The sequence below is a fragment of the Cetorhinus maximus genome, chromosome 20 (genome assembly GCF_964194155.1).
Source record: "Cetorhinus maximus chromosome 20, sCetMax3.hap1.1, whole genome shotgun sequence".
In the NCBI taxonomy this organism is placed as follows: Eukaryota; Metazoa; Chordata; class Chondrichthyes; order Lamniformes; family Cetorhinidae; genus Cetorhinus; species Cetorhinus maximus.
In genome coordinates this window covers 74,362,996-74,378,790 of record NC_135898.1, presented here as the reverse complement: position 1 = coordinate 74,378,790, position 15,795 = coordinate 74,362,996, and the positions used below count along the sequence as shown (strand labels likewise).

Here is a 15,795-nt window from a genome sequence, read left to right as displayed (position 1 = left end):
TGTCACAATGTATCAGCAGGTCTCCTTCTAGTATATGGCAGTACGGCTCCCACTATGTCCAATTGCCAAGCTGCTGAACCTGCATGAGCCACATCTCCAAATCAGCAAATGCTGAAGTAGGGGGCTGAATTTTCACCTCAGCATGCGACCGCGCTCCCGACACGTACGAGCTTGAAATAGCGCGCGATGACATCGGGCGAGCGTCCCAACGTCATTGCGCACTCACACGATATTTCGGCCAGCGCACGCACCCGCCAACAATTTAGAGGGCTGTTAAACCCAATAATAAATTAATTAAATTGAATTTCTTTCTGCCCATCTTACGGTTGGCAGGCAGATGTATAGGCAAAGTGGCCTTACGATTTTTGAGGAAACTTCATTCACGGGCTGAATGAGGTTTCCGATGTTAATTAAAAATAAAATAAAAGTTTTCAGAACTCATTTTCAACATGTCCCTAGTCATGTGACAGAGTCACATAATGGGGTAGGTTTTCCTTTTTTCAATAACTTCATTTTCAATGTGGAAAATCTTCAGCTCCCTGAGGCCGCTCTGTGCCTTCAGAGAGCTTTCTGTGAGAGCACCTGGGGACATGCGCTGACTTCAGGGCTTTCTGTCCTGCCCCCCACTACCCAGGCAGCACTGAGCGTTTCAGTGTGCGATTCACACTGGCTGGCCGCTAATTGGCCAGCCAGCGTGAATTTACGGTCAGGGCCCTATCGCGGGCGGAGGACTGCTACGTGGCCACTCCTGGGCCTGTCCGCTGGACGAGGGGAAAATCTTCCCCAGGGGTTTTCCATTATAGAATAATGGGCTCAGGCTTTTCCATTACAAATGTTGTCATCCAATTCATGGCTCAATCCCTGTGATCCAAGGTTAATTTGTAAAAGAAGAATGTACCATACACAAGACTTACGAACTTCTAAACATATATAGATGAATCCTCATAGATGTATAAAAATATGATTTCTGAACTCATATTTTGGATCTTTGCCATTGTGCCAAACCTATTCTTATCTTTCTTTATTGATTTTGTTACTCTGTGATCTTGAGTTGCCTCATGACTTAAAACCAATGAGTTCATAACATTACTATTGATTCACTGGTCCTGTATAAGTCAGCCATTGGTCCTTGTTCCATATAGGTTAAATGATGTTGGGGAGTCAGAGTTTAGATAGTCATTTTGAATGGTATAATTTAACATAATTTCCAGTAAAAAAACCATGTGTCACTGTGCGTCATGGCATCTCACACGAGACAAGCAAACCTCTTCCTGACTAGAAGAATAAGAAGCAGTTCCATAAATACATTATGTATAAATCAAAGGAAAGGAAGTGAGCAACATAATCAAATTAATCGTGTTACATCTCAGGTTTCTACTCGATCACTTGCATTGAAGTTTCTAAGTATTCAATCTTTCCAGAGTTAAGTTTTTGTCTTTTCACTTTATTTACATTTGTTTATCTTTAATTTTACCGAATAGCTTACGGCACATCTTGGTTTGCTTTTCATTTAAGCTACACTAGTTTTCAAATCAATGCAAAGTGAAATTCTCCAAGCACAATAGTTAAAACGGAAAAATTAGTCATTAGATTAAATGCAGTGTAACAAAAGCATTCCTTGATTAACTGACATAGGTATAGAATTGCATAAGCCAATATAGCACAATTTCAGCATGCATGGCAGAGGTGGATCAAAGTTTGTAGCTGTAATATTTGTTTCCATTAGACACATCTTTTGAGTAAATGGCTGAATATTAATGGCTCATAATTTGTTGTCAAGATAATGGTGAGGCTAATGATGCTCACTGTTATTTATGTGCAATGCTACAACAACTTCAGGCAAGGGCAGGTGCAAGATTAAATGCTAAAATCCAAAAGCTGATATCCAAAATCTACCGCTCCACTGTTAGCATGGCAAACACATCATCTCACTATCTGCCTCACCTTGGGATGCATTGAATGGCACGAAGTTGGTGTATTTGCACAGTAGTTACAAGCTAAACTCACAAAAGTTGTCCATTTCAGTGCCCTCAACACATGATAATAGTTAATGACTGACAAACTCCCTGACACTGAAAATTAACTATCACAAATGTGGAGTCCATTCTTTAGGTGTTAATTGTTGCATATTATTAAAATACCAAATTTGAAATTTTACTCTAGTTTCCTTTGTCTCTGTTCTCTCACTCTCTTAATCCCAGCTTTCTTTCACTCACTTTATTTATCTTTCTGTACCTGATTTGACATCAAATTTATCCACTCGAATTTCCACCTCCTTGCTAATAATTTCATCATCCTTCAATTTGATTGGTTAAGGAGGTATGCAGTTGCTTGCCCTGTTTACTCAGGACCCAGATCCCATTTCCCTCATTATGCTCTTATCAGTTCGCGCTTTAAGCAACTTGCCACAGAATTTTTTTTTTTAATCTAAATGTACAAGGGTAAGTCTAACTAATGGCAGACACCATTAGATGCCCTGCCACAACAAATGCTGGCCCATTGCATGATCAATACTTTTTACAGACATTATGTTTTCTGAAAAGCTATCTGCAGCTGATCAGAAGTTCAGGTGGTGCTGCCTGTTCTATTTTCCACATTGCACAACATTTCAGAATGTTGAGCCACTCTGCTCAAACGAGGAGTTTCTGCCTTTCTCTGGTTCTTTGCATCTATATTTAATGAAGACAGAATACACAGTGGGAAATTAAATTTGCAAAAGGTTGATAAACAGATCAAGTCCCACAACTCACAAAACTCCCAAATGAGAAAATTTGCCAAATTGCAAGTTGGTGCATGTACGATGTGTGCATTCGATCTCAGAGCTTCATGCAAATCAGCATTGACCCCCAAGAGCCAATATCGTCTAAAAATACACAGTACAGAGGAAAAAGTGAAATGGCTAATTGACTTGCTGTTGCTATTTGAAAATATCAAGTATGGTGATACTGTATGACGCATGACACCGAGGATCCAGACAATCAGCTACCGAGAGTGCCGAAATAGTTATTTGGTCAGTTGGATGGTAATTTCTACTGGGAGTGACAGAGTTTAACAGGGTTATATCATAGCCACCAAGTACTGAACAGTTAATCAGATAAACAAATTGCACATAAATGCACAAAGCATTCATACACTTCCACTGCCTGGACCACTCTAGCAGAGTCCTGCTGTACTCAGCTGAGTGGCTGTTAAGATTCATGGTGGGTCCATTGCATGACCTCTCCATCATGAGTCAGCTCTTACAGTGAGCAGCTCAAGAGTGGGAGCGTGAGGAAGAGGAAGTGGGGCGGGGGTGGCATCCTACATAGCCCCTTTCTGCCAGGCTGCCAGGAAGAATTCTTTTGAGTGCAATACCAGTAGCTGCAACCTCAAGTCTCCATTCACCAACAATCCTATATCCTTCCTTCCACTTTTCACCGATCACCTCCAAACAAATATATCGGTGAAATAATGCCATATTGCACACAAAAGTTAATGAATTACTCTTGTACATTCCCTTACTGCCTACCTTCCATGTACCTTTGTCTGTCCTTGTGCCCCTGAACTGTGCTTCACCACTGGCTGCAACGTGACTGCTAGAAGGCTGCTGACCTTCAGTGGAGGAGGCTGCAGGTGGCCTCGGAACAACTTTGGTCCTGGAAGCTGCCGACTGCACCACCTCAGCATGGGCGGTGCTATTCTTGCCTCGCTGGCAGACTGGCACCAGTAGGAGGACCAATGTTATCTTCCTCAGAGAGGGAAGCAGGTTTCTACTCCACTGAAATACTGTCACTCGCCCAGGGCAGCACCTCAGTAATTCTAGTTACATGTTGGAGTAATACGTTGGACTGCTGTGACTGCCTGCAAGCCCTTTTCCACACTGTAATCCACAGCCATGATATGATGGAAGCAGTCTGACCTTGCCTGACTTCAGTTTGAGCTTTCTACTTCAACAAGCAGATATTGGGTGTTTGTGCTGCAATGGAAGTCACAACATCAGGCCAACAGAGACTGCACCATGGTTGGATCCACAAGTGTGTGAACGTAGTTGAGCACCACTTCCACAATGGAGAGGATGGGCTCCCAGCTATCCTGTAAAAAGCCCGGTGTGAAGTTGGTGCCGAACTCCTCCATGCTCTTGGTCATTGCACATGGGCTTCCTGGCAGAATTCCCAATGTGCTGAGAATTTTGTTATACGTATCCATCAACATTCTTATGTAAGCTGCCCCATCAAAGTTCTCTTCCAAGTCATCTATAGCAGGGCCTGTGTGCGCCCTCCCCATCTGGCCAGTTGGCACCTGTAGCCAAGGATACAGTCCTACACCCTGCCTGCAGCCCACCTGCACCTGATGTCTCACCTCCATTTAGATCCTGCCTCTAATTTATGCTCTAAGATGCATGCAGCGTCAGTATCTGAGCTGGCAGCAGCAATTACAGACTCAAGTGATATTGCTGTGTCTTAATCACCACTGTCTGCTTGGCATTGTCCACTGCCCTGCCAAGTTTCCCCTTCTTGGGTATCTGAAATGAAAAATACCAGGGTAGGGTCATGTTGTGGGGAGGGGGCAAGTAAGGGGGGTGTTTGCATACACCATTTGCAGCTTTTAAATCATAAGAGAGTGTGGGATGAGAAGGAAATGGGATGTGAGGAACATAGGAACAAGAGTAGCTATTTGGCCCATTGAGTCTGCTCAGCCATTCAATTAGATCATATCTGGTCATCGACCTCAATGCCACTTTCCCGCACTATCCCCATTTCCCTTGATGTCATGAGTCTCCAGAAATCTTTCAGTTTCTGTCTTGAACATGCTCAATGATTAAGCTTCCACAGCCCTCTGGGATAGAGAATTCCAAAGATTCAAAAAGGAGGAGGATTTGGGACGAGGGTACAGTCACCTTCAAATGGTTCCAGCCCCCCCACTGGCTATGGTCTCAGCAATAGTGATCCTAATAATGGTCAGCATCGTCTCCTCCATGGAGGTCAGAACATGCAGTGCACCTTTGCCTCTCTGAGTAGCTTCTGGTGCGTCCGGTTGTGCACTACCTTATTCTGAAGAGAGAGGAAAATGTTTTGGTGCAGCTGTCATGGTTGCAAGCTGTGAGACGTAGGTCTGAGGCTTGCAGCAGTGTTAATTGTATGAGGGTGAGGTGAAGCAGATGAATGTTATGTGTGAGGCCAGGTTGGTAGAGATTGTTGATAGGTGAGTGATGGGGATGTGGTGATATGTGTCATATCTGAGGCTCGCAGTGCAGTTGGCAGGATAGGACATTTGAAGATGCATTCAAATCATCTTGACCTCTAGTGGGAGGTAATTGAACTTCTTGCAGCATTGCATTCAGGTCCTTGGAGCCTGACTCTTGGCATTGACCTGCAGGGCTATCTGCTCCCTCTGCCTTTTGTCTGTGTGTCTGAGGGCCACCTTCTCCCATGGATACAGGAAATCTCTCCCCCTTTCCAAATCCTCCACCAAGAGCTCCTGTGTAGCATCCAAAAACCATGTGGACTGCTCTCTCCCCTGGTGTGCCATTCCCCTTTCTTTCCCAGGTCAGATTGTCTCCAGTCATAACTTCCAGCACCCTGCTCCAGCTGATGCATCTCCCTTTTAAAAGATCCAAAATCTAACATTAGCAGCTGCAGGCTAGTTTTAAGTGGTGTTAGCCACTAACAAAACTGGCCTCTTGCAGATGCATCCAGTCAATAAACAGCCCACTTCATGCTGGTTAGACACACAGATCACTTAAACAAGCAGGTAACACAAAGTTGGCGAAGTTGAGGCCCAGGATCATGCGAGGTTAGCATTATTTCAAGTTAGCCTGCAACTTTAAAAGGAGATGTGCATTCTGGCTGAAGCCTCCCATTGTTTGGATGCTGCAAAGTTTGGAAACTCAAGCTGAGGTCACGCAACCTCAGTTTTCTGCCATGCAGACTCAGGCTGCTCCTGTCAAGACTGCGGAGACCCGCACTCAAAGAAGGTTGCAGGGTCTCAACAGCTGTCCAGGAATCTCTCCTTCAACTGATTAGTCGGATTGCTGAGGCATCTTCTGGTAGAATGGCACTGGCTCCCTGCTGTCCTCTATCAGGAAGCCAGCACTCATCCTCCCACCTCTGCTACTCCGTCACAGCTCCTGCAGCCAGGCCAGGCTGCTGCTGCTGCCTGTGTTGAGGTGGTGCGGCCCAAAACTGGGCCTTCTAGGGTCAGAGCTGTTCCAGATCATCCTCCAAGATCATCTTCAGTCCCCTCCACAGAAAGTCAACAGGCTACCACAGGTAGCCACTGGAATAGCACTAAATAGGAGCACCAGGACAGGCACATTTCGATGTGCCATGTGTGTGTGTGTGTGTAGTGAATGGCACCTGCACCATGGGGAAAACAGACAACAAGGGAATGTTCATGAGTGATTAGTTGAGCATTGTGTGGAATATTGGACAGTTTGTTTGATAAAGTTGGCTTGGAATGGTTATTTTGAGGTGAATTTCATTTCAGCACTGTGGCCAAGAGGACCCAGTGATAATCAGTTGACAGAGGGAAGGGAAGGTGCGGTTTTGTTGTAGAATAGGGAATTTGAGTTGTGCTCACTGGTACCGCAGTCAGAAGATCGTCAGCAGATATCCCGTCATCCAGTAGCTTCCATTTGCTTTGATATAGTGGCTCAAATACTGAGAGAACAGCAAACTGCCTCAGAATAAAAACACATGACTGCTGCCAGGTTAGTGAGCATTCATCTGCATGATGTTCTGAGAATGGTCGCACACCAACTGCACATTCAGGGAATAGGGCCCTTTGTGATTGTGATAAATCTCTGCATTTCGATGTGGCACCTGCAAAGCCGTGTGTGTGCAGTCGATGGCATCCTCTGCCATGGGAAGTCCTATATCCTGATGAAGCCAAGTGCAGTCTTTGCCTGATTCTCTCTGGCTAGAGAGTATATACTCCCCTCCCCTGGCATAAAGAGTGTCAGTCACCTATCTCATACAGCAGTGGATGGCAATCCAGGAGGTGTTAGACATGTTACCGCTCATTGTAAGGGGAATTGAATAAAAGAGTAGGGAGATTCTCCTTCAGTTAGAGCGTTGGTGAGATCACATCTGGAGTACTGTGTTCAGTATTGGTCTTCTTATTTAAGGAAGTATGTAAATGTGTTGGAAGCAGTTCTGAGCAAGTTTACTAGATAAATACCAGGAATGGGTGGGTTGTCTTATGAGGAAAGGCTAGGCTTGTATCCACTGGAGCTTAGAAGAGTAAGAGGCGACCTAATTGAAACATAAGATCCTGAGGGGGCTTGACAGGATGGATGTGGAAACAATGTTTCCTCTTGTAGAAGAATCTAGAACTAGGGGTCACTATTTAGAAACAAGGGGTTGCCCATTCAATACAGAGATGAGGAAATTTTTTTCTCGCAGAGGGTTGTGAGACTTTGGAATTCTCTTCCTCAGAGTCTTTAAATATCTTTAAGGCAGAGATGGATAGATTCTTGATAAGTAAAGGAGTACAAGGTGATTGGGGGGGGGACAGAAATGTGAAGTAGGTGTTAAAATTAGATTAGCCACGATCTTATTGAGTAGCGGAGCAGGTTCAAGGAGCCAAGCGGCCGACTCCTGCTCCTAATTTGTATGTCTGTCTATTGCCTGCTCCAGGCCTGGTAGAATTCTGACATGAAGTATTTCATGTCCATGTTCATCTTCACGGTCACTAGTCCTGCCATCATTCCTCTGCTCTGAGGCTGCAGGTTAGTCTACAAGAGGTGGCAGATTTCAGTGAGCACCTTCTTTGTAGGACAGAGATACTGTACACGCTTGTCCTTTGTGAGGTTAAGGTAGGGCAATTGCTTTCTGAACACCTTGGGCGAATAGAGCCTCCCGCTGAGAGCTCTTTTCCCCTTCTCCTCCTCTCTCTTTGAGCAGCTTGTCCTCTTCTGTGCTGCCTCTGTTCACTTTCCCTCTCATGTTGCAATCCAAGGGGGATGAAAACAACAGCATCCATGACTGGGAACAAGGGGCCTGAACAGAACCCTTGAAGGCAGAATCAATAGCCAAGTTTTTTTGGCCCCCGTTGCGGGCAGGACCCGCGGTGGGCGAGGCAGCGCCCCAGCCAGAAGCCCAATGTCTTCCCCACTCCCAGTACCACTGCCTGCTGATCAAACCAACTTTAAACAGGAATCAAAAACTCACAGCACTTCTACAAACTCAGGACCAGTAGCAATCAATCAGCAACTGAAAGTTGCTAGTGATCCCTTTAAATAGGGTTGCTGGGTGGCAACACTCAAGGAAGCAGGTTCAATAGTTACTTTCAAAAGGGAATTGGATAAATAATTGAAGAGAAAGAATTTACAGGGTTATTGGGAAAGAGCAGGGGAGTAGGATAGTTCTACCAAAGAGCCAGCACTGGCAGAGGTATGATGTGTTGAATGGCCTTCTGATGTGCTGTATCATTCTATGATTCAGAGCAATAATTGGTAACTGCTTGAAGGCAGTAAAGATTCAGCCTGGTCCTTCAACAAGTCACCTCGTCTGATTTTCCCTTCTGTATATTACTAATTGATAATTGATTGACCTTAATCATATGTTAAACTTGTGAGAATATCCTCAACTGTGTTTGACCACACAGCGCTGACCTGATCAAGCTGCTTTACTTGAAACACTGGAAACAATGTTTTTGTTTATCCAGTCATTTACTTACATATACAGTCATTGCATTTCAGAGTAAATCACTGTGCAATAAGTCACTAGTGACACTTCTGGGTGACATCATATACAAATGTCTTTCTTCTTTCTTTCAAAACTTGGAATATTAATTGCCTCAATCTTCATTATGCAAAATTGCCATGTTATACAGAAATGTTATTTTATCCACTTCAAATTAAACAGTTTTTCGCATGTGGTAATGCAAAGAATAGGATGATTTTTATACCTGACAGAACAATAAAGCACATCATTCTCTTCCTGTTTGAATGTTGAAGCTTGTCTTCTTATTAATGAATACAATTTATACAAAGTACTGTACAAGTTATACATATCACATTATAATTAAAAATGCTTGCTATAATCCGTAAATGTTCTTTGTTGCAGTTAATGATTTGGGCAAAGAATGTTCCTTCAGGACTGTGAGGTTAATCAAGAAAGTAATCAGCCTTGCATTTTGAGAGACAGTTGCATCAAAATGCCTGCTTTCACTTGCCCACCGCAAAGCATCCTTACCTTAACTGGGAAATTCACTAGAGAACTAGTGAGGTTGCCTGTATTGCATTTGAAATTCAGATGTTGGTCTCGACGATACTCAGCCTCCCAATCCAGCCTAGCTACGTCACGGATCAATGATCTCCCTGGATGCAGACCCATTTTCTGGAAGGCAGTGCACGTCATGCCTGTGAAACTAGCTGGCTTGATCATGAAGGCCTCCAGTGCTATATTCATGGAAACCTGGTGAGAACATAGTAGAAAAAAAGGAATTTCAGTGAAACTAGCTGAAAGATGGCATATACTCCAAGATATAGGTTACTTTATGTGGTAATTTTTGTTGTTGTAATTTTGCCTTTTCTACGCCATGTTTTGCTGTTATTATTTCTCAGTCTCACAGAAAACCATGAATTTTCAGTAAGCCAATTCAGTATCATTAATTGCTGGCTGGCAGTCATCCAAGATGAACTGAAATTGCTCAGCATTGCGTGACATCGTTGTAGAAACAGTGCTTTATTTTATTTACAGTGAGCATTAAACCTTATTCATTTCGGCTTTAATGGACGCAAGACAGGCAAGGTTCACTACGACAAATTGAAAAAGGTCAAAGACACACATCTGAATAAAAGTTACACAAAACAGAGTTGTAATTATTACACGAATGACTAAACAGCAGAGTTTGCCTACAGAACTTGGACCTCAATCAATAAAATTCAAGTTAGCATGATTGCAGCTTGCATAATAAAATTACATTAACATGCAAAGTGCATTTTAATACCCAGCCTGCTTTAACAGAAAAAGGAAGGCACAGGCTTGATGTGAATTAACAAAAAAGAAACATGGTTGAGGAAGCTGAAATATTTAACAGAAAATCCTACCTGAAAAATGCAAATTGTTCCCCTTTAGTGAGAACACAAGAGGTTATAGGTTACAGCTTGCATTGGTTCAGCAAAGTGCAGTTTTACATGTATATTCCTATGAACATTTTAATAATTAAAACCGCTCAGGCAAGAATACATTAGAGAACCTCTCATCGGTTTTAAATACAAACTTAACATTTTCTTGCCTGAAGGCTTCAACTGTATATTACAAAACAGCTTTACACTCACTACTTTGAATCCTTAAAGCAGCTGGTAGCAAATGCTGACAAATATATGGTTTTCAGATGTTGCTCAGACAATCCATGTTCAGTATTACTCATAACAGTATAAGCTTAAAAAGAAATCTAATTTTATGGACCAGATCACTTCTAAATATAACTAGGATATATGTTTGGATTGCAGACTCCAAATCGCAGGGTTATATCTCAATATGCAGTTTGCATAACTCCACAGTAACACTTTTTTTTTAAGTGATGTTCAGCAAAGCTAAGGAGAATTTTCTACAGCAGTATGTTTCCAGTTCGATGAGAAAGGAGGCATTGCTCGACTTGATTCTTGGGAATGAGGTGGCCAAGTGGATCAAGTGTCGGCAGGGGAGCATTTAGGGAACAGTGATCATTGTATCATAAGGTTTGGATAGGCTATGGAAAAGGACAAGGAATAATCCAGAGTAAGAGCAATTGACTAGGGGAAAGCCAACTTCAATGAGGGTAAGAATGGATCTGAACCAGATAAATTGGAATCAAAGTTTGGCAGGCAAACCTGTAACTGAACAATGGGCTGCCTTTAAAGAAGAGATATTTCAAGTACAGTCAAGGTATATGCCCATGAAGGGTAAAGGTAGAGCAAACAAATCTAGAGCTTCCTGGATGAAGAAAGAGATAGAGATTAAGGCGTAGCAGAAAAAGTGTGCTTTTACAGATGTCAGGTGGATAATACAACTGAGAACCAGGTTGAATATAGAAGGTTCAGAGGGGAAATAAGAGAAGCAAAGAGAGAGTATGAGAAAAGACTGGCAGCTAACATAAAAGGTAATCCAGAAGTCTTCTATAGGCAAATAAGTAGTAAAAGGGTGGTGAAAGGAGGAGTGGGGTTGATTAGGGACCAAAAAGGGATTTATGCATGGAGGTGGGGGCATGACTGAGTATTAAATGAAGACTTCGCAGCTGTCTTTACCAAGGAAGAAGGGTTACCCAGGTCATGATGAAAGAGGAGGTATTTCAGACACTTGATGGGTTTAAAATTGATAAGGGGGGGTGGGCATTAGATAGACTGACTGCACTTAAAGGTAATAAGGCACCAGGATTGGATGAGATGCATCCAAGGACACTGAGTGAGTGTAAAAATTGAAGAGTCACTGACTGTAATTTTCCAATTTTCCGTAGACTCAGAGGACTGGAGGATTGCAAATGTTACACCCTTGATTAAAAATGGGTATAAAGATAAGCCCAGCAACTGCAGACCAGTTATTTTAACTTTGGTGGTGGGGAAGCATTTAATAACAATATTTCAGGATAAAATTACTAGTTACTTGGGCAAATGTGAATTAATTAAGGAAAGTCAGCATGGATTTAATGGGAAATTGTGTTTAACTACTTGCTTGAGTTTCCTGATGAAGTGATAGAGAGGGTAGATGAGGGTAGTGCTGTTGATGTGGTGTACATGGACATCAAAAAGCATTTCATAAAGTGCCACACAACAGACAACACACAAAAGGGACAGTTGCAACATGGATACAAAATTGGCTGAGTGACAGGAAACAGAGAGTAGTGGTTAGCGGTTGGTTTTCGGACTGGAGGAAAGTTTATAGTGAGATCCCCAGGGGTCGGTGTTAGGAGTCCTGCTCTCCCTGATATCGAGTAATGACCTAGACCTGGTGTTCAGGGCACAATTTCAAAATTTGCACATGATACGAAATTTGGATATATTGTGAACTGTGAGGGGGGATAGTGTAGAACTTCAAAATAACATGGACATTTTGGTGGAATGGCTGAACAAGTGACAGATGAAATTTAATACAGGGAAGTGTGAAGTGATTCACTTTGGTAGGAAGAATGCAGAGAGACAATATAAAATATAGGGTACAATTCTAAAGGGGGTGCAGGAGCAGAGGGACCTGGATGAATGCATATGTGCATTAATCATTGAAGGTAGCAGGACAGTTGAGAGCATGGTTAATAAATCATGTGTCCTCCTGAGCTTCATCAATAGGGGCATAGAGTACAAAAACAAGGAAGTTATTATAAAACACAAACAAAAACAAAAATAGCTGGAAAAACTCAGCGGGTCTGACAGCATCTGCGGAAAGAGACACAGTTAACGTTTCGAGTCTGTATGGCCCTTCATCAGAACTAAGGAAATATAGAAATGAGGTGAAATATAAGCTGGTTGAGGGGGGTGGGACAGGTAGAGCTGGATAGAGGGCCAGTGATAGGTGGAGGCAAAGAAGAGATTGCCAAAGATGTCATAGACAAAACGACAAAGGGGTGTTGACGGTGGTGATATTAGCTAAGAAATGTGCTAATGGTGACATTAAGGGTAGAAAGCAGGGTGAGCAGGTGACAGATAGCCCTAGTAGGGGTGGGGTGGAGGGAAGGGATCGAAATAGGCTAAAAGGTGGAGATAAAACAATGGATGGAAATAATTTTAAAATTAATGAAAATAGGTGGGAAAAGAAAAATATATTAAAAAGATTATAAATTATTGGAAAAAGGGGGATCAGAAAGGGGGTGCGGATGGAGGAGAGAGTTCATGATCTGAAGTTGTTGAACTCAATGTTAAGTCTGGAAGGCTGTAAAGTGCCTAGTCGGAAGATGAGGTGCTGTTCCTCCAGTTTGCGTTGATCTTCACTGGAACATTGCAGCAGGCCAAGGACAGACATATGGACATGAGAGCAGGGTGGTGTGTTGAAATGGCAAGCGACAGGGAGGTCTGGGTAATGCTTGCGGACACACCGAAGGTGTTCCGCAAAGCTGTCACCCAGTCTGCGTTTGGTCTCTCCAATGTAGAGGAGACCGCATTGGGAGCAGCGAATGCAGTAGACTAAATTGAGGGAAGTGCAAGTGAAATGCTGCTTCCCTTGAAAGGAGTGTTTGGGCCCTTGGACGGTGAGGACGGGGGAAGTAAAGGGGCAGGTGTTACACCTTCTGCGGTTGCATGGGAAGGTGCCGTAGGAGGGGGTTGAGGTGTAGGGGGTGATGGAGAAGTGGACCAGGGTGTCCCGGAGGGAACGATCTCTGTGGAACGCTGCCGGGGGGGTGAAGGGATGTTGTGTTTGGTGGTGGCATCATGCTGGAGTTGGCGGAAATGGCGGAGGATGATCCTTTGAATGCAGAGGCTGGTGGAGTGATAAGTGAGGACAAGGGGGTCCCTATCATGGTTCTGGGAGGGAGAGGAAGATGTGAGGGCAGATGCGCGGGAGATGGGCCGGACACGGTTGAGGGCCCTGTCATCCACCATGGGTGGAAAACCTTGGTTAAGGAAGAAGGAAGACATGTCAGAGGAACTGTTTTGGAAAGTGGCATCATCAGAACAGATGCGACGGTGGTGAAGGAACTGAGAGAATGGGATGGAGTCCTTACAGGAAGCGGGGTGCGAGGAGCTGTAGTCAAGGTAGCTGTGGGAGTCGGTAGGCTTGTAATGAATATTGGTGGACAGTCTATCACCAGAACTTGAGTCAGAGAAGTCAAGGAAGGGAAAGAAAGTGACAGTGATGGACCATGTGAAAATGAAGGAGGGTTGGAAATTGGAGGCAAAATTAATCAATATTTCGAGGTCCAGACGAGAGCATGAAGCAGCACCAAAGCAGTCATTGATGTACCGGAGAAAGAGTTGTGGGAGGGGGCCTGAGTAGGATTGGAAGAAGGAATGTTCCACATACCCCATAAAGAGACCCCATAAAGTTATTATAAACCTGTATAAAACACTGATTCGGCCTCAACTGCAATATTGCATCCAGTTCTGGGCGTCACACTTTAGGAAAGATGTGATGGCATTAGAGATGATGGAGGGGTACGTAGATAGATTGGAGAGTTGGGGCTGTTCTTCTTGGGCAAGAGAAGGTTGAGAGGAGATTTAATAGAGGTAATCAGGATTATAGATGGAATTCAATGCTCTCCCCTGTAGTGAGCCTGTGTGGAGCATTTAATTAGGCAGGAGGGTGGTGGGTGGGAACCTTGCCATCTTTCCACTTCCACCCCATTCAAGTTAAGTCTGTGGTGGGAAGACCGATGGGGATGGCTTTCTGCTGCCAATTGAGGCACTTAAATAGGCAATTAATGCCCAGTTAAGGGCCTCATTCTATCGCTGCTAGTGTTACTCCAGTGGTGGGCAGCATGGCTCACCAAGCAGGGAGCATGACAAAGCAAACCTCTGCAGCACTGCTTGCAGGCTCCCTGGGGTCCCTTGTTCAAAGCACTCAGTGCCTGCTTGAGGGACCCGGCAACAGGTACCCCGATTGAGGGACCCTCTGCCCTTGCTGCTGAATCCTCGCGACCTCCATCCTGCCATCACTCACCTGTGGCCTGGGTCCATGATAATCCTGGGCCTCAGCTGGGCGTAGTCGCGGCAGCTGCCGCCAGTTGGCAGCTCTCGGTGGGTGGGATTTCTGTCCCCTGCATCCTTGAACCGGGGGAGGGCCTACTGCTGTCCAGTTAAGTGCCTGAACACTAATTCATACGGTGGGCCTTCCCTCAAAGAGGCAACGTGGGGCTCTCACTGGTCCTCCAGCTGGCAAGCAAGACTCCATACATACTGTGCCGAGGGTTCTGGACAAAGTAGATAGGGAGAAACTTCCCACTGGTGGAAGGATCGAGATCCAAAGGACAAAGGTTTAAGGCCTGTGGAAAAGCCAGTTCATGTAGCCAGTGGTCAGAATCTGGAATACACTGTCTGAGAGTGTGGTGGAGACATGTTCAATCCTGGCATTCCAGAAGGAATTAGATTATTAGCCGAAAAGGAAATATGTGCAGGGCTATGGGGAAAAGGCGGTTAGTGACGCCAGGTGACTTGTTCCTTCAGAACATATGAAATAGGTGGACATTAGTGGTGTGCCTGAAGTTACATTTGCACCTACATACCTACCTCGGAATCATTATGGGCAGAATTCTCCCTTTGGTGAGCGGGGGCGGGGCCCGCTCGCCAACACGTAAAATGACGCACGGTGACATCAGGCGGGCGTCCCGAAGTCACCGCGCGTCATTTAGATTTTTAGTTCGGCGGGCGCGCAACCGACCTGTCAACGGCCACTTAAGGCCATTAGTGAGGTACTTAAAACACTTAATGGACCTGCTCGTCCAACCTTAAGGTCGGCGGGCAGGCAAAGAGCCCAGGCAACCTTCAGAAAAAACATGAAACCTTATCCAGGGGTGGGAAGAGGTTTCTTGAGGGATTTAAAATCTTAACATACCCTTCAAATAAAAGTTATGGACATGTCCCTGCTCATGTGACAGTGTCACATGAGGGGACATGTCAGTAAATTTTTTTTCTATTCCTTAATCTGTTTTTCACATTTGAGCAGATCTCCCTGAGGCAGCACTTTGCCTCAGGGTGATCTGTGCACTCTTTCGTGCGCACGCGCGAAAGAACGCACTTCCAGCTCAGAGAATTCCCACCCCTCCACCCGCACAGGGAGCGCACAGCGCTTCCGAGCGCACGTCACACTGGGCGGGCCTTAATTAGCCCACCCACATAAAATGGTGGCTTGCCCCTATCTGCTCACACCCACTCCCACACAACCCCCCCCTCCCCCCCGATGGGGG

At 44.5% G+C, this 15,795-nt stretch overlaps 1 protein-coding gene across 1 annotated transcript in view; it reads right to left on the bottom strand.

Annotated features, from left to right (window-relative positions):
• The window catches only part of adgra1b (adhesion G protein-coupled receptor A1b), a 537,318-nt gene that overhangs the window by 182,066 nt on the left and 339,457 nt on the right, over positions 1-15,795 (bottom strand). The window contains exon 12 of the mRNA XM_078564920.1: positions 9,177-9,398. Within this exon, the coding sequence (XP_078421046.1) occupies positions 9,177-9,398 (222 nt within the window). The remainder of the gene's footprint in view (positions 1-9,176; positions 9,399-15,795) is intronic.